Source organism: Acomys minous (assembly GCF_964271855.1).
Source record: "Acomys minous genome assembly, chromosome: 5".
Lineage (NCBI taxonomy): Eukaryota > Metazoa > Chordata > Mammalia > Rodentia > Muridae > Acomys > Acomys minous.
The window spans coordinates 128,609,981-128,631,730 of NC_140494.1; the positions used below are offsets into that span (position 1 = coordinate 128,609,981).

General features: G+C 42.8%; 1 protein-coding gene across 5 annotated transcripts in view; it reads left to right on the forward strand.

Moving 5' to 3' along the window:
- The window catches only part of ICE2 (interactor of little elongation complex ELL subunit 2), a 41,894-nt gene extending 21,530 nt beyond the window's left edge, over window positions 1–20,364 (forward strand). For 4 of the 5 annotated variants that reach the window (XM_084781890.1, XM_084781892.1, XM_084781893.1 and 1 more), the window contains exons 10-16: window positions 3,012–3,996; window positions 4,509–4,684; window positions 9,162–9,291; window positions 13,036–13,120; window positions 14,231–14,281; window positions 15,754–15,997; window positions 19,403–20,364. In XM_084781890.1, coding sequence (XP_084638016.1) covers window positions 3,012–3,996; window positions 4,509–4,684; window positions 9,162–9,291; window positions 13,036–13,120; window positions 14,231–14,281; window positions 15,754–15,997; window positions 19,403–19,531 — 1,800 coding nt within the window. In that variant the 3' untranslated portion in view covers window positions 19,532–20,364. Of the gene's footprint in view, window positions 1–3,011; window positions 3,997–4,508; window positions 4,685–9,161; window positions 9,292–13,035; window positions 13,121–14,230; window positions 14,282–15,753; window positions 15,998–19,402 lie in introns of those variants that run through there. The other variant, XR_014779283.1, reaches the window with a different exon arrangement.
- Window positions 20,365–21,750: the final 1,386 nt, after the last annotated feature.

Consider the following 21,750-nt stretch of genomic DNA (forward strand, 5'->3'; position numbering starts at 1 on the left):
CCCCTTGGGTTCTCAGGGAAAGATGGCTGCATAGAAGGTATAAGGTAGACATTTTAGTCCTCCACATGCCTCCCTTTCTGTCAGTGTTGTTCATCCTTAACCTGCATCTGCTTGCTTAGAGACGGACCACTGATGACGTCCTGTCACAGTCACATCCTCTCCTCCTTTTCCTCTTACCCTGAACTCTGCTAACATTGCTTCTGTTACTCCTGACTTTATTTCTTGGTGCTGTGTCCAACTCTGTTCTGACGCTGGGTGGGACTGCCCTCTTGTTGGCAGCACACGCTGTCCCTCTATGGAGCATTTGTTCTTTCAGTTAGAGCTGACAGAGGTTGAGAGGCTGCTTCCTGTGTGCCAGGCACAACGTCAAGAAAGTTTTTGCACGTGATTTCTCATTTGATCTTTAGAACAAATTGATAAAAAAGTAACCTTATTATTCCTGTCTTAGAAATACAGGATGTGAAGTTCCGAGAGACCAGGTAACTTCTATAGACCAAAAGTGTAGTGTAGACCTAGCTCATCGCTAACTCTCCATGGCATTTACTAAGGAGCTCACTGGACATTACAGCTCTGTGGTAGAGTACTTGCCTACCATGGGATCCCTGGGCTCAGCCTTCAGTACCACAAACAGGACACTAAACAGCTAGATAGAGGATGGCATACATGTAATCTCAGCACTCGGGGGGGGGGGGGGGGGGCAGAGACAGGAAGTTTATGAGTTCAGGGTCATCTTCTGCTGCATAAGAAATTCAAGAGCTATGTGTGAACCTGTTTGAAAAAAAAACCAAAAACAAAATTAATTAATTTTAAAAATGAAGAACTCTTCCAGATTAGAGAGAGATCTCTGTTGCTTCACTAGAGGGTAGATTATTCTTGAATAGTTTAAAGATATTTGTAGTTTTGCTGTTACCAAAATAGTACATAAAGACTACAACCTCAATGTCTTGGTGTCCCAGAATATGAAGAGCCACTTTCTGTCTATCTTAGCCTTATAGTATGTTACTCAGTGTTTATCCTGAATGGATGTGCATAGCATGTCACTGATTGGTATTAGGGAGATCCTTGCCTAACTACAGTAAAGAAACTGTCCTCCTGGCCAGCTGAGTTCCAGGTTCTCTCCCAGAGTGTATGAAGAGAGCGTACATCACATCTCTTGTTGTTGATCCCTATGCCTCTTCTTCATGGTCTTGTCTGGTTTTGTTTGTGACTATTCCTCTCTGGGTCTGGCATTTCACAGTCAAGTTTCTTGTGTTACTATATGGCACCGCTGTCTATATGAACATTTTCAAAGAGAATATAAAATTAAGTACTTGAATCTAAGTTGTGTACATTTTAGAGCCATTTAGCTTTTCTTTCATCTGAGTTTGTGTGAATATGTATGTGAAAGTAGGAGGACATGTAGTGTGTGTGTGTGTGCACATGTGAGTATGTATATCAAAGTAGGAGGACATGTAGTGTTTGTGTGTGTGCACATGTGAGTATGTATATCAAAGTAGGAGGACATGTAGTGTGTGTGTGTGTGTGTGTGTGTGTGCACATGTGAGTATGTATATCAAAGTAGGAGGACATGTAGTGTGTGTGTGTGTGTGTGTGTGTGCACATGTGAGTATGTATATCAAAGTAGGAGGACATGTAGTGTGTGTGTGTGTGTGTGTGTGTGCACATGTGAGTATGTATATCAAAGTAGGAGGACATGTAGTGTGTGTGTGTGTGTGTGTGTGTGCACATGTGAGTATGTATATCAAAGTAGGAGGACGTGTAGTGTGTGTGTGTGCACATGTGAGTATGTATATCAAAGTAGGAGGACATGTAGTGTGTGTGTGTGTGTGTGTGTGTGTGCACATGTGAGTATGTATATCAAAGTAGGAGGACATGTAGTGTGTGTGTGTGTGTGCACATATGAGTATGTATATCAAAGTAGGAGGACGTGTAGTGTGTGTGTGTGTGTGTGTGCACATGTGAGTATGTATATCAAAGTAGGAGGACGTGTAGTGTGTGTGTGTGTGCACATGTGAGTATGTATATCAAAGTAGGAGGACATGTAGTGTGTGTGTGTGTGTGTGTGTGTGTGCACATGTGAGTATGTATATCAAAGTAGGAGGACATGTAGTGTGTGTGTGTGTGTGCACATGTGAGTATGTATATCAAAGTAGGAGGACATGTAGTGTGTGTGTGTGTGTGTGTGCACATGTGAGTATGTATATCAAAGTAGGAGGACGTGTAGTGTGTGTGTGTGTGCACATGTGAGTATGTATATCAAAGTAGGAGGACGTGTAGTGTGTGTGTGTGTGTGCACATGTGAGTATGTATATCAAAGTAGGAGGACATGTAGTGTGTGTGTGTGTGTGCACATGTGAGTATGTATATCAAAGTAGGAGGACATGTAGTGTGTGTGTGTGTGTGTGTGTGTGCACATGTGAGTATGTATATCAAAGTAGGAGGACATGTAGTGTGTGTGTGTGTGTGTGCACATGTGAGTATGTATATCAAAGTACGAGGACATGTAGTGTGTGTGTGTGTGCACATGTGAGTATGTATATCAAAGTAGGAGGACATGTAGTGTGTGTGTGTGCACATGTGAGTATGTATATCAAAGTAGGAGGACATGTAGTGTGTGTGTGTGTGCACATGTGGAGGCCAAAGGTCAGCATAGAGCATCTTTATTACTCTCCACCTTAGGTTTTTTTAGATATAGTCTTTTGCTGACCCTGAGACTAACCTTTTCAGCTAGACTGGCTGGCTAGCAAGTCCCTGGAATCCTCCTCCACTATACCCCCTTTCTCTCTTATAACGTTGGGGTTGCTGGCACACATCACCATGTCTGGCTTTTACTTGGCTGCTGGAGATCCTGTGCTTACATAGAAATCTTTTTACTCACTGAGCTATCTCCATAGCCCCATATTTCTACTTTTAGGAACATGAACTATGATGTTAGGGATAAAGGCCTTAAGAGCTAGGTAACTATGACCTGAACTTTGCCCTAATAATTTGTCAATGTATTTTCTTCCAAGATACCCACTGAAGCTAGTGATTGCCGAAAAATTGAGACTCTGGAAGATTTGGATCTAGATTTTGATGGTGATGTCACAGAACTTGAAACCTTTGGAGTAACTACCACTAGTCCATCGAGATCACCAAGTTCAGAAAGTGACTCCTCCGCACCCATCATGACAGATACCCACACAGCCCCCAAAGTAGCAGCTGCGCCTATAGCACCAGCTGCGCCTATAGCACCAGCTACACCTGAGGCACCAGCTACACCAAATGTTACTGATGATTCTAGAAGTTTGTGTCAGATTCTGATGAAACAATTACAGAAAGAGAAACAGCTATTCTCTGGAATGCAAAGTGGTCCTGAAGAGTCCAAAAATAAGGATGACCAAGGACTTGAATCTTGTGGTGGAGAGGTTCCCAGTGCCAATGCAAAGCCTTTAACAGAGGATAACGAAGCCCACAGAACATCTGACGGAATCTCTACGGAAAGTGATGTGGGTATGCTGCGTACCAGTGATGAAGGACAGAGTGTTCAGGAGAACGCAGACGGTGCCGACAAAGTAGCTGCTGCATTAGAAACAGCTGAAACTGAGAAAGGGATTCCTTGTGGTAGTGATATAGATGAGGACTGTTTAATCATTGATACAGAAAGTAAAAGTAATAGTGACGGAAAGACAACTGATTTGGGTTCTAGACCAGCAAGTCCAAACTCTTCAGCACAGATTTCTGTGGGGAACCAGACCACTACTACTGTTTCTGAAGAGTCTTGTGTTTTAAAGAAACCTATCAAAAGAGTCTATAAAAAATTTGATCCAGTTGGAGAAATTCTAAAAATGCAGGATGAGCTTTTAAAGCCAGTTTCCAGGAAAGTACCTGAATTGCCCTTGATTAATTCAGAAGAATGTAAACAGCCATCTGCTTCTGAGCAGACCTCTGCTGCTTCAGATGCCTCTAGCTGGCCGAAATCTAGCTGGCCTTCTGCATTTCAGAAGCCTAAAGGACGTAAGTGAACATCAGGAACTTAACCAATCTGTCTTATTTCTTTTCCTTAACTTCTCTCCCTTCTTTCATACTAATATAACTCATTTTGTAATTTTTACCTAGTTACTAATATTTTATTTCAGTCTGTTGATCACTGTTTCAGCTTCCACCATGCCCTTTTTTTATATCTACCCAATTAGTATGTGTACTATAACCTGTTTACCTGGCATGTATATGGCTCCGCTACTAAGCTCATGGAAGTGATCATAAACATTCGCCCACCAGACAGTCGTCCCCTCGGTAGAGGTTACAGCCTGAGTGTGGCAGTGCTCTTCAGCCCTACTGCTTCTTCCATCTCACTGCTTATCACCCTAAAGCATGCTTTGCCCAGGGATCATGGAGGTGTGTGTGAAAAGAGAACTTTAGAGCTCTGGTTGTGGCTCTCTGATGCAGTGTCAGTAAGTAAATATGGCCCAAGGTGGAGAGTTGACAATCACAAATAGTTAATTCAGTTACTATATCCCAAATTAAAGGATTGCCATATGAACTTCAAGACTATGTAGAAGATACGTCAGAATATATAGCTCCTCAAGAAGGAAATTCTGTCTACAAGTTGTTCAGCCTACAAAACCTGTTGTTACTTGTGCGGTGCAGCGTCCAGAGGATAGAGACAAGACCTCGCTCCAAAAAACGGAAGAATATCAAAAGAGTAAGTTGTCTGAGAGTTGTGGTGGCAGTGTGAGTGATAATCCTAAGTACTGAACATGGCATTCTAACAAAATTTGGTTTTTAACATGCTGATCACTCCTACATTACTTCTGGGTAAACTTCTTTTAGTAAGATGTTGAAATCAGTTTCAGTAAGATACACCATTGTCACAAATGCTGGTAACCTTGACTAGTCCATATGAACCCTAGGAAGAGCGTCATTTAGATAGATTGACCAGATGGCACTTACATCCTATCTGTGTGTGACTTTGCATTTCCTTGTTACCTTTGAGCCCTTTCTATACCCTGAGACATTTCTCAGCATCTTTTAGAAACAGAAGCTTTAAAAGAGCCTTGAAGTTCCAAGGCTGCTGGGGTGCCAGGCTCTGCTGTTTTCCCCCTGGGACTCCTCTTGGAATCTCTTCAGCACAAGAAGCAAATGATTGTTACAGTTTTTCCAGTGATCCTTCTGTGACTGAGCTTCTCTTTTAGAACACTTGGCACTCGTGCATGTGACTTCTAGAGTCTGGTAAATAAAGAGAACCATGTTTTAATTGATTGCTAAGAGGTACTGAAGTGTGTACTTAGAAGTACTAAAGTGTCTGAGAGGGAGAGAGAGAGAGAGATGTACACACTCACACACAAGTGTGTGTGGAGGTGTGGAGGTCAGAGAATAACTTTTGAGAATTGGTTTTCTTCTTCTACGATGTGAGGGCCTAGGATGGGGCTTGGGTCATGGGGCTTGACGGGAAGTGACTGACCCAATGAACTATTTCACCAGGCCAGGAGAACTTCTTAAATTGTGTTCTTTTCTTGTTAACTCTTTTATGTGTTTGGGTGTTTTCCCTGTATGTGTGTCTGTGCACCTCATCTGTGTACCTGGTGCCTGAAGATGCCAGAAGCAGAAGAGGGAGTTGAGTCCCTTGGAACTAGAGTTATAGAGCTACCATGTTGGCTCTGGGAATCAAACTGGGTCATCTGGAGCAGCCAGTGTTCTTAAGTGCTGAGCCAACCGCCCATCTCTCCAGCCCCTCCCCTTTTGTTTATTTGTTTGCATGTGTTGGCCTATTTGTTTTTTAAGTTTTATTTCTGTACTTACTTGCACTCTCATTTTTTGTAGCCAATCTCATTTTTTCCACAGTCTGCCCTGTAAATCTATACCACTGTCTCTTTTTCTTTTTGTTTATGTACTCAAAAACTGCCTAAGTATTTGCTAAGTAAAAACAGCCACAGAAATTTTGGACACCAGTTTAATTCTTGACCAAGATAATTGGATAAGACCATTGCCATTCACTCAATAAGTGAAATTTATAAATACCACCAAGCTATAACCGTCCAGGAGAAAATTACTCATCAAGGTGTCAAAACACTTGAGCCCCAAAAATATCTAAATAGGTGTCATATTTCTGACTGTCAAGCTCATAGTAAAACTTGAACACTTTCCTGGGAATGCTTGCCTTTGCATCTGTTGTTTGTCACGTGTGGTGGTTTGGCACCTATGGTGTAGTGTATGCCTCTTGGACTTAGGCCCCATTTTTCCCTTTTTCTCAAATGTTAGCAGCACAGCTCAGTAAATAGGTGAGAAGACTGGAGGGGTTGGGAGGCTAAGGGTCTTTGTAAGGAACTTTACAGGGAAGTTAGTATCCATACTAGTTTGAAGGTTTTAAAATACTGCCATTTAAGAATGTAGCCTTGCACTGGGCATGGTGGAGTAAGCCTTTAATCCCAGCACTCAGGAGGCAGAGGCAAGCAGATCTCCCAAGTTTGAGATCAGCCTGGTCTACAGAGTGAGTTCCAGGACAGCCAGGGCTCCACAGAAAAAGCATATCTTGAAAAACCAAAATAAATAAACAAACAAATAAGAAAGATCATCCCAGCACTTGAGAGGCTAAGGCAGGAGGATTGTCAGCAGTTGAGGACAGTTGTTCTTCATAGTAAATTCTAGGCCAGCTCGGGCTGTAGAGTAAGCCCCTGTCTGAAAAAGGCTAACCAAAACAATAACAGCACTGTGCTTAGGAAAGGCCCCTGTTTGCAGAGAACGTAGAAGAGCAGCAGCCTGTTTGAGAGAACAGAAGTGAAGAGGCTGGTGTGGACCACGACAAACCTGGAGCTTAAAACTTCTATGCAGAACTGTGAAATCCAGGTCAACTAACCACTAAATGGCTACTAGCTCTTGACTGTTACAGTCAGCCACGTGCTGTGGGTGTTGCATTTTAAAATGGTTAACAGTTTCAGATCCATTTATCCAAATTTCTTGTTGTCATTCTAGGTCCTGAGGAAAAAAGACTGCTTAAAGGTGAAATATGTTAGGAAAGATAGAAGTTACTCAGTGGTACTGAGAAGGCTAGGTTATATAAGCTATCCATTTAGTAACAGAGAAAAGGTTGGGTTTTTGTTTTGTTTTATTTTGTTTTTGAGACAGGGTCTCTCTGTGTAGCCTTGGCTGTCCTGGACTCACTTTGTAGACCAGGCTGGCCTTGAACTCACAGAGATCCGCCTGCGTCTGCCTCCCTTAGTGCTGGGATTACCAGCATGCACCACCATTCCCGGCTCAGACATAAGGATTTAAGAGATTTATGTAAAAACTGGCAAACAGAAAAAAGAAAAGCTTTCACCTGAGCAGCGCATACTACAGCCGCCTGGGAAATAGCAGACTTGTATATCCTAAGTCTGGATTGCCATTTACACTTCAACTATGGATACTAAGGAGAGAGAAGACGTTCATTCAGGCCCTTGCTGTAGCTTCCTGGAGGTGGCAGTAGAATGCGTACAGAAGTCAAGTCAGAGTTAAGACTTACTTTTATATCAGAGAAAAGCACACTTTTCCCATATGTGTGTATATATATATGTATACACACATACCTATGTATTCTGAAAATCACTTCCAATGTTTACTGGTCCCCTTAAGGTCCAGAAGGATGAACAACATTTCTTGGTGTCACCTGTTCTGTGATCCACTCTGTCACCAAACACGTTTCTCAGGTCTCTGACATGAGGCTTGAGGTTTTTGTTTAGGTTTTGATTTGTTATGCAAATGTAAGTAGTGTATGGGCACTTGTGTGCCATGGGGCATGTGTGGAGATCAGAGGACAGCTTGCTAGAGTCTGTTCTCTCTGTATTTCATGTGGATTCAGGTTGTTCGGTTTTGCAGCAAACTTATCTGCTGAGCCATCTCACTGGCCCAAATTTCTCAACATTGCTTTAAAGTAAGGACACTAAATCATATCATTTGCTAAGGAATTACTATAGGATACAATGATTTTAATCCAATCATAGTTTTTATTTTTTTATTGAAAAGCCACTCTCTGGTCCTCACTGCTCAAACTGTGGTCCTTAGAACCACAACTTCTTTTTAAAAAAAAGCAAAACCTTCGCCACTACCTAGGTCTAGATTCTAGCCAGGGCACCAGCTTATTACATGCCGTACATTATAGGAGTCACCACTTCAACATCTCCCCCAAACCACACCATTCTGTGTGCTCACAGCTGAATTGTTGTGTTTGAATTGTTCTCTACACTTCTGGTGTACCAGAGCCACTAAACTGCGTTAGGAAAGCCAGAAAGTGAGAAACAATGGTGAGCTGATTTTAAAGTGCTCACTAGCCATGTCACCTGAGTAGATGGTGTTTCTTTTGTAGCAGGGAGTGGAGAATCTGATTGAGAGTAGAGTTTGCAGCCTGGGGATATATCGTAGCTCAGTGGCAGAGCACTTGAGTAGCATGCACATGACCCTGGGTTTAATGCCCAGCAGCACCAAAGACTTAACATTTCATTGGTAGAAGATAACACAGCTGCTATGGTATTACACAAGTAGGTGCTTGCTTGCACATCTTCCCTTAGACTAGCCATTTGATCCATCCGTTGATACCCTGACCAGTAAATAGACAACCTGTCACATGCTCAGTGCCTGGACTACAGCACTTTATGGTGTATGCATAGTAACTCCATGGTGGTTCTTCAGCTACAAGTGCTCACTCTAAGGAAGAGAACCAGCTGCTCGGGGGTCTGAAGAGGGAGGGGAGTCCTTTTTTTTTTCTTTTGAAAAGTATAAATGTGTTAGTTACTGCCTTCTAGCACTTAGCTGTGGACCTATGAACAACTGCAGGTGTTGGGCTCTGTACCAAGGAGTCCACTGTGAGTTACATCCCCCAGTAGTGAGTCTGTCTGTCTGTACTGGAGATGAGGGTGGCTGTGGAATCCCGTCTCTGTCGTCCACTTCCTGAATCTATCCCTCAGAGGCAGATGTGTTCATACCTTCCTGCCCAAACCCTACTCTATACAAAATAAGTCAAATTACATTTCCTGCAAACATTCGAAAGCTACTGGATATATAGGTAAATTTATTTTCTATGGAAAGGATATTTTGCTTTTGAGTTTTTATTTATTGTATGTATGTGTGGTCTGTGAGCACTTGTGTACCATGGAATGTGTATGCAGATCAGATCTAGAGCTTTGACAAAATGCAATTTTGCATTGCAGCAATTTCCAGTTTACGTGCTACCAAAAGTAGAGTATCAAGGTTGTTATGGAGTTGAAGCTCTGACTGAAAGCGAGCTCTGTCGCTTCTGGACTGAAAGTTTATTGCATTCCAACTGCTCGTTTTATGTTGGTGAGTCTATAGGAGTCCTCTTCCCTTTGTAACTCCCTTTAAGTGCTTACCTTTAAAATCAGCTGTACAGGCTTCCATTTTGTACTTTTTGTTTCCATCCTCTGATTATGCTGGCTCTGTAGTTAAACAGTAACAGGGAGTTTGGGTGAGCTGTTAAATTGATTTACACATACCTTGTAATTTTCTTACAGTTACAATGGCATTGTCTTAGAAATCTTGTCTTGAACAGCTTTGACTTTCTCTTGGTTTTGAAGTTTTGAGCAGAAGGGGGTTATTAGCAGGGCTCTGAATGGCATTGCCGGGGTTCCTGTCCGGTCAGCATGCTTCATTCATATGGCCAGTCACCTGCGCTCACTGTGCATCCTGCCCCTTCACACTGGAGTGCTGCGGCGCTGAGCGTCTCTCTCGTCCCATATCTTGGTCTCGGCACCGACACAAGGTGATGCTGATCAGTCTACCCACCCGACTGGCTCCCGTCCCCTCCAGTCTCTTCCTCCTCTTGATCTGAGTGTGTCGCTTCACGTGCTGTTTGTCACCTCCTACGTTGTTCTTTCTTAGGCCATCACTTGTCCTGTTGGATAGTAAGTAGGTTAAAGTCAGGGTCTGGTGGAGCCTTGTATGTCCCTAATACAGAGCATACGCATGACACCCTGTGTATAATGAGCGCTATGTGGGTTTCTTGCCTGATCTAGAAACTGATTATTTATTTGAAAGTTTGCCCTCATTTTGAGTAATCAACTTTTTGGTGAGTTCTTATTGTTGTTTGTTTTTTATATAGCATCTGGCTGGCCTCAAATTCCCAATCCTGCCTCAGCCTCCCATGCTGCCACAGCTGGCTAATGCTTTAGTGCTGGTCCTAGAGTGTCTGAGTGGTCCAGAGCGGGACCTGGGTCTTTGTGTTTCTAACACAATCTCAGATAATAATAGTGCTAGTATAGGGCACTCTGAGAACCAGCAGGCTCACAGTCTTCAGGCGCTATCAACACACTTGCTTTTTTTGTTTGCTTGCTTGCCTTGCTGTATATAAATATGCGCACTTCCTTCTCTACATTGTCTCTTGTCCCTTAAAAACCTAAAGAGTTACTCATCCCAACTTCACCATCTGCGTCTGGTGTTAGGTCTATCAAATCCATAGAGTCGGCTTTCAGTCAGTCCTCACTGCACACTGTTTAGAAGCATGACTTTCAGTTATGGCAAGTTACTAAGAGTAGAAGTTGAGGCTGGGCGGTGGTGGCACTAGCCTTTAATCCCAGCACTAAGCAGAGGTGGACCTCTGTGAGTTCAAGGCCAGCCTGTCTACAGAGTGAGTTCCAGGACAGACAAGGCTACACAGAGAAACCCTGTCTTGAAAAACAAACAAGAGTGGAAGTTGCATATACACTTGACTGCCAGCTCCTCAGTCCACTAAGTATGAAGAGATTACAGACACACACGATTGGTGACTGCCTACGTTCCTTCTTTCAGTCTGCTGTGTACCTTTTACCAGTTCATGTACAGAAATCAGATGTGTAGTGTGACACTTCTTGTCTCCCAGTGATCAACCATTTGAGATTTTATGAGAGTAGACAGTGAAAACAAGGAGTTGACAGCAAAGATGAAGGGGAGGGGACACGAGATAATGCTGCTGGCAGTGAGCTGTAATCAAACTTGCATGGAGCTATAGAAGAAATAGCTGACTGGGGATGTTAACACTGTCACTGCTCAGACTCTTCAGTTGCTGCCACAGGAAGTGGTCATGGCCAACCTAATGACGTAAACAAGAACAGTGGTGTGACATGAAAGATGATGTAACACCAGCGCAAGGCTTTAATTAAAGGAACTCTTGGATAGAACATGGAAGTAGAGTCCGTCTTAGATGAGAGCATTCCCCACAGTGGGGAAAGATGCCTCTGTATCAGGAGCTGTCTAAGGAGGCAGTGCGCACTCTTCACTTTGGCGGTAAGACTTTGAAACCGTGTAATCAGGCTGGTTATGATGCTTTGAATTGCAGTGTACTAAATGTATATTCTTATACTTCATTTCTCTAAATACTTAGACTTGATGGAGAATTTGCTTTGATAAAACATGTAAAAGTACTGAAATGATTGTACATTTTCCCAGTTATCATTAAAATACATGATTTCTGTCTGTATGATCATTTTTACAAACTTGTACTGCATATAGAGTTAGGCCTTCCCTTGTATACATTATATATAAATGATGCAGGAACACAAATGCTTCATTTTTGCTATCTAGAGCAGTGCCTCCCAAGTGTGACGCATCGTAAAGTATGACCGCAAAGACTGGCTGTTACTGAAGGACAATGGCCAGAGCTGTCGGCTTCTCAGATCTGACTCAAGTGCCCCAAGGGCTGAAGAGACGAGTATCTCAGGCACGTGTACCTCACGTGAGCCCTCAGTGTTGAGAGGTGCAGCCTCCGTGAGGAAGTAGGGCCTTCACGGCACTCAGTGCAGGGCTCTGTCCAGACTGTACTTACTGAATACTATACTACATACTTTATTGTTGATTTTTTTTAAAAGGTAAGTTCTCTTAGTAACCTCAAAGGCTTATTTATTAAACATCCAAAAGTATATTATTGCACTTAATATCCTCTTTTTATAGCTATTAAGCCATTAAAATGTTTCTTTATTATTAGAAATGCCACGTATAATGAGCTCTAGAAATGGAGAGGTGAGACTGAAGTTGGCATAAGGAATGACAACTGGCTGTGGGAGCAAGTGTGTATGTTGTCTTAGTGGGAAGGCAGCTGGTAAAAATGTTTCTAATTAACTTCTTTGCACATAAAGCAAATGAGATTAAAGTAGGCTAGATATGGAAAGAAGATATTAAACTATAGGCAATTTTTGTAGTCCCAATGGCTGATACCTCTTTCTAAGTAATTTGTTTTAACAATAAAATATTAGGAGTTTAAAATACGAATAAAATATAAAGCATAAAAATATAAATAAATCTAAAACAACATTTTGAGCATTGGTGGGTGTTACCCCTCACTGTGATGCTTTTAATCTTCATACAGTAGCAGTAACATGGCTTTGCTGTTGACCCACGTGTATTGCTTCAGGCTCTCCTCTGTCACTTGTTACATCACATCATCTCAGTGCACACCTCAGCTTATTTTGTTTTAAAATGTCTTTACTTTCCACAACAGAAATGTCATTGTAAGAATACAGTGTTTTGGGTTTTGTGGATTACAGGTTTATATCAGGCATGCAAGAAAATAAGATTTTTGAATAGACTTCTTTACCCATAGAGACTTTTATACCTGCTTTAATTAAAAATAATAAGCTATATATGTGTAATTAAGTTTTACAATAATGTGTCTTTGGGACTTACTGAGCATGCACAGTCCACACTGTTGATGTTTAACTGCTTGCTTACATGGCAAGCACATGTTTCCCTTACAGCCTCACACAGACAAGGCTCTAGTGGGAACCAGGCGCACTGGCATCTCAGCAGGGTCTGCCCTTAGAGGCTTGGGGCAATAGTCCTGCTTGGGATGTGTGGACATGTGTAAACTTGTCTGTATTCAACAAATAACTTAGCATGAATACGTACCGTAGTTTGTATTTTATATAATTTTGAATTCAGGTTTACTTGATAGATGGTGAAATGTATCTTTTTTTTTTTTAAATACAAAGTCCTTTATAGTTGTACATCTTTATAAGGAGTGTCTAATTAACTTGTCTTTGTTTGTTGTATAAGTACAGTGACTTGGGTTTCTTTAAGTTTTATGTTTTCTTTTAGGGCATATTGATGCATTTACTTCAAAGCTTTTCATGCTAGAAGAAATCACCTCAGAAGAACTAAAAGAAAAACTTGCAGCACTTAAGTAAGGAAATGCTTTGTGGTGGGCACTGAAAAGATGTCACTTGTGTCGTGTGACCCTGGCTTTTCCTTTACCTTTATATAGTGATGATATTTGGTCACTTTCCAGAGCTTGAGCTTTCCCCAACCCATTTACTTTGTCTCCATCTGCAAAGAAGCGAACTGCTAACACCAGCAGCCTTTCCACTTCACAGGGAGGCTGGAGCCAGAGAGTCTATCGTGCCAAAGTGCAGGGGAGGCACACACTTTAGCCCTGTGTAGGAAAGGGGAGGATGGTGCAGCCTCAGACTTTGAGCCTGACTTCCTACCACATGCCGGGCAGCAGAACTGAAGGAGTGCCTCAGTGTGAGGGAACAGCGTGTGCAGATGAGCTCGTGTTGTCATACAACTATGAAAGGCCTGTCGCATTGTGGCAGTTTCATATACAGAGAAGCTGGGCCTAAGAGTGACTCACCTGAGCACCGCCTGAGCTGGGAGCACAACCTTGACAGGCACCACTGTTAGCTGCAAAGCTCCACTTGACTTGACACAGCAAGTCAAACCTGAGCCCTACTTACACAAAACTCCACTAAGAACTGCTTTATATGTGTGCAAGAAGTATTTCAAAACATTACTAACTAACCTCTTGCCTCACCTCTCTCAACAAAGGTCTTTCTTTTTAAGAGAAATAATAATGTAAATATGTATATATGTCTATATATACATATATATATGTATGTATATATATATGTAGATGAGGCACCAAGAAGATACCTAGAATGCTACATTTGCTTTCCCTTGCCTGGTCTGCCCCCCCTGCTTCTCTGTCATCACAAGTGTATAAGGTCAATTTCCTTGGCAACTGATTGTAGCCGTTCTGTATTTTCATTTAATTTGGATATTTTTAAATTATATAATTATAACTGCTCTAACACAGAGCCAAATACTTCATGAATATGAAAGGAAATTAAAGAATTTGTCTCACAGCAGCATAATCTACTTGCTGGTCCTTGTTTTGCATTAGTGGCCCACTGCTGCCTTTGGCTACATGTGTTATTAATGAGACTTTGCTTCCCAGGTTGGTTGGTTCTGTTTGTTTCAGTTTAATTTCACATTACTTTCTTCTGTTTATTAGGACTTCAAGTTTATTTAACATCCTCCAACACATTCTAAAGAAATTATGTAGGTAAGTACTTTGGGGTATTTTACATAGATATTTTGGGTTTCTTTACTGGAAGTTATTAGAACCTTTGACAATATGCTGTTAGAGATAGATGAAAAAACTAAAAGTGTAATTGTTTTATTCTCTCTGTTTCTCTCTCTCTCTCTCTCTCTCTCTCTCTCTCTCTCTCTCTCTCTCTCTCTCTCTCTGAGACACACACACACACACACACACACACACAGTCTTGCTAAAGCCCGGTCTGACCTTAAACTGTCAATCTTCTAAGATACATGTGTTTCATTGATTAGAAACTTAATATTTTAAAATATTTAAAATGTTATTTATTCTTTCTACCAAATAGTCAGTTGCTTCCTTATTTGAAAGTGATTGAGAGAGGGAAAAGCCTCCCTAAAAGCTAAGAATAATTCTCTGACCTCCTTTGTCAACACCAGTTACTTTCAGTCTTAAAAGTCGGTGAAACTTAGCTCATTATGTTTGTGGGCAAATCTATAGCTAAAGCTGATCATCTTCATTTTAACAATGTGGAAAAAACCTCTTCTCTTTGCCTCCTTGCCTAGAGGCTAAATGTCCCTAAGAGAACACAGTCCACTGCCGTGTGCCTTGTTATTTATGGTGCTACATTGGACCCCTTGGAGCTTGTAGGAGATTGGTCACTGTCACTTACTGTGTTAATAAAGGGTTGTGAATGGCTCTGACCTGTGCACACCAAAAAGCCAGATCGGCATTGAAGCCCTACCGATGGACAAACTGCTCAGCATCTCTCGTGTTTGTTTATTCCCCGTTAGAGTTAAGCTTGGAAACTTGTATGCAGGATTTATTATGAAAGTAGCTGGTGGGCAGTGTAACAGCAGTTAGCACATAAGCACGTCAGCCTACTGCTGTTTCTACATCTGACACTTTAGAGTCCTGGATATGTCACATTTACTCTTCAGGGGAGGAGGAAAAGGGAGGGCAGGTTTCAAGACAGGGTCTCTCTGTGTAGCCCTGGCTGTCCTGGATTCGCTGTGTAGACCAGGCTGGCCTTGAACTCACAGTGACCCGCCTGCCTCTGCCTCCCGAGTGCTGGGATTAAAGGCGTGCGCCACCACGCCCGACTGTCACATTCACTTTTACGTCTCTATTTCCTCACCTACTAGAAACAGTAAGTATATTGTCGAGTGAGTGGGAGTGTGGTGGAGTACATCAGGGTTAGAGAGTTAGATGGGCTGTTTCTCTATTAAATAACATTTATAAATTGACTAATGTGGTAAAAAGGAAATGGTCAGATCATTCTGATTTTTGGAATTAAAAACTTGATTAATTGCATGAAGGGTATGAAGTAGTTTGAGGCTTCGAAATCTTTACTTTTTCTGGTCCTGAAATATTTTCAGAAGCGGCATTCTCTTCCTGTGGCCGCTCAGTTTTGCTCTGTGGGGTTAGGTAAACATGATGAGATCACACTGTGGCTGTGAACTGAGTCTCAGTGTCGGGTGCAGCTTGCAGGATGGGTCCTACCTGCTGTCTCACGCAGCGGAAGATTCTTCCCTCCTCATCTACAAGACCTCAGACGGGAAAGTCACCAGGACAGCGTATAATCTACACAAAGCACACTGTGACCTTCCTGGCGTCCCTTCCAGTCTCTCGGTGCCTTGGGTCCCATTGGATCCCAGTTACCTGTTGCCATATCACATCCATCATGGACGAATACCTTGTACTTTTCCGCCTAAATCACAACCAAAGGTAAAGTCTTTCTTCACTTAAATAGCCTGTTCTCCTCTTACTTGGTGCTGCATGTGTGCAAGCATGAGGTGTCCACGACGTCAGGGCCTGAGCTTCGGCCCAAAGCAAACTCGTGTTTTCTGTTATTTCCTCTTCTCTTAAACAATTGAGACAATTTGCAAAAGATCCATACAATAAACTTATGATATAATTAAAAATAGATTAGTAAGATAGGGAAATATTTAAAAGCAACTATTAGTAATTCGTGAGTGAAGTGGCTTATTAAAAATATAGTAAAATATTAAGATCTAAGTCATATTATGCTAAGTATTTTGTAGCTCACTCATCTGGAAATGTCAGTTGAGTAAACGTTTTAAGTTTTTTGTTTGTTTGTTTGGTTGGTTGGTTGTTTGGTTTTTCGAGACAGGGTTTCTCTGTGTAGCCTTGGCTGTCCTAGACTCACTCTGTAGACCAGGCTGGCCTCAAACTCACAGCAATCTGCCTGCTTATGCCTCCCGAGTGCTAAGATTAAAGGCGTGTGCCACCACGTCCAGCTTAGTAGCACATTTTTATCCCAGAATTTGAAGCCACAGCTACAGACGCTCTCTATGATGTCTCTACGGCCCCTTGTCTTTGTGTCATGCCATCAGTTTCAGTCTGAGCTTAGTTATAGGAAGAACTTTGCTGTCTGCAAATGAATCCAAATGTCCAGTATATAAAATCCCAGTATATTTTCCTGCCATATTGCCTAAACACATTCTATTCAGATTACTGAGTTCCTTAATCTCTGTCCGACTCCCTGGGTACAGAGCTCACAGAGCTCACGGGCATGTCTCGGGAACACTCTCCTTTTTCCCTTTCTCTGTTATGTCCAATTAGTCTGTAACTGTCCCCAACCCCTTTTGAGAGAATAGTGTTCCTACAAATGCTGGGAGAACTTTTGAATTCTTGATGTTGTTTTTATTATCCACATTGGATATGACTGTGTGTGCTCTTCAGTTCCTCACCCTGATGTCATCATTTGAGAAGATCATTCTACTTATTTGCTAATATTTTGGTTATGGAGATTGAAGCCAGGACCTGTGCGTGCTAAGCAGCCACTCCCACATTCCTAGAGAACTTTCACAAAGTGTGAATGTGACAAACTAGTTGAGAAAATGAAGGGATGGAGAAAGCTAGCACCGTATTTAGCTTCAGTTTTGGTGACTATTTTTAGTTTATAAATACTCTTAACTAGTGATTTTTATAATCTGAGGACATTTCTGAGTAACTTTAATAATTGAGAAATGTTTTTTAGAATCTATATTCTAAGAAGACAGTTTTCTTTTAATTTAGAAACGCTAATTATAGTCTGCCAACTATGACATATAATTCTGTATGGTGGTGTCTTGATTCCTTTTTGGAGAAAAACAGTGTAATACCTTGGCAGTGAACAACTGTAAGTTGAAGAAAACATATTTATACAAGCTGTTGTTGAAAGAAGTGAGTATACAAACTGACTCCAAACATAGCATGCTTATGCCTTAGAAATACTTGGAAGATTTGACTTTTTTAGTAGAGTAGTCACATAGACATGGAAGACTTCTGTGTACTCAGGATTTGAACACATAAATATACATTCTAACAATTGAGCCATGTGTGTCACAGGACAGATGGTCGTGAGTTTATTTGGGGCCAGACTGCTGCATAGCCCAGCACTGGGGACGCAGACAGGTAGTTAATGCTGCCTCGATGTGCTCTGAAAGTCAGCAGAGCCCTCCCCTCCACACTCTAGCCTGTAGTAGATGCATGTGTTTGTACCCTGACACCTATTCTTTTTACTTTCTCTTATGCCCAATTAGTCCTTTTTCCTACAAATGCTGAAGACTTTTTAATTGTTGTGTTGTTGCTGCTGTTGTATGCTGTGTATACTGTGCAGTTCTCCACCCTGACATCACCTCCCTGCCTTCCTAGCCATGGAAATGGGATTTGAGCAATCCCCACCAAGCTCAGCACCTGTAGTGCTCTAACCTTAGCACATATGCAGAAAGATGTCCTCACCCATCTGATGTAGCCTCCCCTTGGTGTGGTCGTCTGTGCCTGCTGCTCTTGAACCAGGTGTTCATCCCTGGACAGGCCTGCAGCCCTGAGGCCTGACGCGTTCTGAGTAGACGGGCATCCGCTCCTACCGCAGCAAGCACGGCTTGGGCTGCAGAGTCTCATCTGCTCCCTCTCGCCAGGACATAGGGTCCATAATAAACACTTGCTGAAGTCACACCGTTCTCAGAATGTCTGCCTTCCTAGGAGTGAGGACCTTGAGTGGGGGAAGTGACAGGTGTCTTGAGAACCAGCACGGAGCAGCCGTGTTGCTAGACAGAGCATCAGAGGCAGGCGCAGGGGCTGACTAAAGCACTGCAGTTTGCGTCATTTCTAGACATGGAATTTTATAACAAACCAAAAAATCTCAGGAAAGAGAAAGTAGGAACACTAGATTCTGGCACATTCCTAGTAAACCACAGTGCTGCCATTTTGTGTGTTGGGCTAGACTGTGAGAGAGTGGGTTTGCATGTGTGTGTCACAACCACCCTGCAGGACTGACTGCTTGGGAGGTACAGAAACACTGCTGATGCGAAGTGGCTAGTGGAGCGTGAGGAGGTAGAGGCAGCTTTATGGAAATGCTTGCAGGCTCCATACAGGGAGGTCTGTGCGAGGCCTCTAGTGGCCAGCAAGCGCTTCGCTTTAGCCAAGATCCTGACTAGCAGGCCTTTCCTCTTCCTGAGACTGTGGGAGCTGGGTGTAAGTTGGAGCGGGCATGAAGGGGAGCTGCCTCTCCTCTCGCCACCTACCACCCCCTTTCCCTTCCATTCCCTTCCCTCCCCATTTCTGTTGATGTCCTGGTCTCTTTCCACCCTCAATTTTCTCCTCCTCCTCTGGTTTCTCCCTCTTCTTTCATATTTTTTATTCCTTCCTTTTTAGACTCTTTCTTACTCTCTGTCTCTTCTACCATCCTCTTTCCTTAGCTCCTTGCCTTGCTCCGTCTCACTTCCTGTCCTCGCTTCTGTCTTTCCACCCCTTTGTGTTTCCTCTCCCTGTCCTCACACGCGTGTCCTCACACGTGTGTCCTCACATGTCTCCTTTCCATGTCCTTCTACAGAGTTGCACACTCTCTCTAAAGGCCTGGCCTTTCCTCATTTTCTAATTTCACATTTCTGCGTCTTGAAATGTAACAGTAGTTTAGAGCTGAGTCCTACTCCAGCTTTCTTCCTTATTGTTACCAGAAGTTTAATGCTTTTAAAACTGGGTCAGATTAAAACTTATAGCCATGTGGCTGGGACTTAAAATTTTATAAAAGGTTGTTGCCACGTTGAGAGCCTCTGTGTAAATGACGCAGCATTGGCTGTGCGCAGCGAGCCGAGTGCGTTACGTCCTTCTGCTCTTGCTCCTTAGGTTGCTGGGATAAGAGTGCCTGCCCGAAGCCGCAGGAATCCAGTTTCCATGGAAACCAAAAGCAGTTGCCTGCCTGTTCAGCAAGTTGAAAATGAAGGAGTGGCTCGGAATAAAAAGAAAATAACATAAGAACTGCACCATGGAAAATGAAGTTTCAGAAAAGCCAGTTATAACAGTGTGTATTGTGGAACTTTGAGGGGAAACATGCCCTAAAGATCACGTAACAAGAGCGTGTTCCCTTCCTATCCTGGAGTTCTTACAAAGTGCCTTGGAAACCTACTGACAGCAGAAGTTAGTGTCCCTCCTCATCTGGTGCATGGAAAATCTAGAATGCTCCATTAGATGACAGCAAACTGATGAGAAAAATATTTTTATAGCATTGTTTTCTAAAGATCATGATAAGAAAATCACTTGCTGTTTTAGGAACTGTCATGAGACTGGCCCAAATGGTTAAATATTGCCACTGTTAGAAACAGCTGTGTGCATTGTTTGTGACCCATTTGTTTTGTTTTGTTTTGTTTTTGTTTTTTTCCCAGTACTAACACGGCTATGGATGTGTTTGAAAACCTGTTGAAATCCCATTGTGGACACCAGAAGTGAGGACAAGAAAATGTCCTATTTCTGAGAAGTAGCAAATTAATATATTCCTGCTAGGCAACCACCCATGTGTTTTACAGAAATACAAAGCATCCCATGTTGTGACAGCTCTGATGACAGCACCTCCACGTAAGTGTGGTGAGACACTGCCTACAGCAGAGAGCACGAGGGCGCGGGCAGTCCAGCAACAAAAGCTTGATCATCCTGTCAGACGTGGTGACGCTGCCATTAAGACTAGGATTTTTTTTCTCTTGTACCCTGATTTATTCAGAATGCATCAGCAGCAGTGGGTGTGGCCAGTTTGAGTTTGAAGGGACAAGCATTCACTGTTACCTGTTTTTTAATAAACGCTAAAAGCATCAGAAGTGTGTTTGTCATCTCAGAAATACATGCCAATTTTCATGATTTTCTTGAGGATGGTGTGTGTGTGTGTGTGTGTGTGTGTGTGTGTGTGTGTGTGTGTGTGTGTTCGTATTCATGTTCCATGTTAATATAAGAAATTATATCCAAAAATTGAAGTCTAGAGTAGTGGCTTATTGCAGAAGAGCCAGGTTTGATTCCCAGTCACATGGCCACCATAACCATCTGCTGCTCCAGCTCCAGGGCTTCAGAGGACATGTTCTGGTGTCTGTAGGCGCTGTATGTATGTGGTGCACCTGTACACATGCAGACAAAATATTTATACACACAACATTTTCATTTTATTTTTTATCACTTTACAGCCTGATCCCAGCATCCTCCCACTTTTTCTAGTCCCACCCTCACATACACCCTCTCCTCAGAGAAGGGGAGACCCCCAAGGAGTACCAACCCTCCCTGGCACCTCAAGTTGATACATGACTAAGTGCATCTCCTCCTATTGAGGCCAGACAAGGCAGCCCAAGTAGGGGAAAGGCATCCAGAGGCAGGCAACAGTCAGAAGATAGCCCTACATCCATTGTTACGGGACCACACCATGATCAAGCTGCACATCTGCTACCTATGTGCAGGGGCTCTAGGTCCAGCTCATGTGTGCTCTTTAGTTGGTGGTTCAGTCTCTGAACCCCCATGGGCCCAGGATAGTTTACTTTGTAGGTCTTGGGGTGGTCTTGGCCCTTCCAGCTCCCTCAATCTTTTCTCCCACTCTTCCCCCAAAATCCCAAGTTTGGCCTTTTGTTTGGCTGTGGGTCTCTGCATCTGTTTCCATCAGCTGCTGGGTGAAGCCTGTCAGAAGTTATGCTGGGCTCCTGTCTGCAAGCACAGCAGAATTTCATTACTAGTGACGGGTTGGCTCTCCCACGGAGTGGGTCTCAAGTTGGCCAGCCATTGGTTTGCCATTCCCTCAACCTCTGCTCCATCTTTATCCCTACACTTCTTGTAGGTGAGACAGAATTTGGTTTGAAGGTTTTATGGGATGTTGGTGTCCCCCTCCCTCCACTGTGAGTCCCACCAGGCTACACGAAGTGGCGACTTGAGGCTCCATATCCCTGGCTGCTAGGTGTCTCAGCTAGGGTCACCCCCATAGACCCTCCTGGGAGCCTCCCCTGTCACAGAGATGCCCCCCAACCAACTTCCATTCCCTTTCCCAGCCCTCTCCCCACGTAAAAATTTCCTAATTAAAAGCAGAACAAAAAAAATCCCTCTAAAATATCTTAGGTTGAAATTTTTTATCTTCACTATCAAGTTTTGTTTTGCGGGGGCTTGGAGAGATGGCTCAGCGGTTAAGAGCACTGGCTGCTCTTCCAGAGGTTCTGAGTTCAATTCCCAGCAGC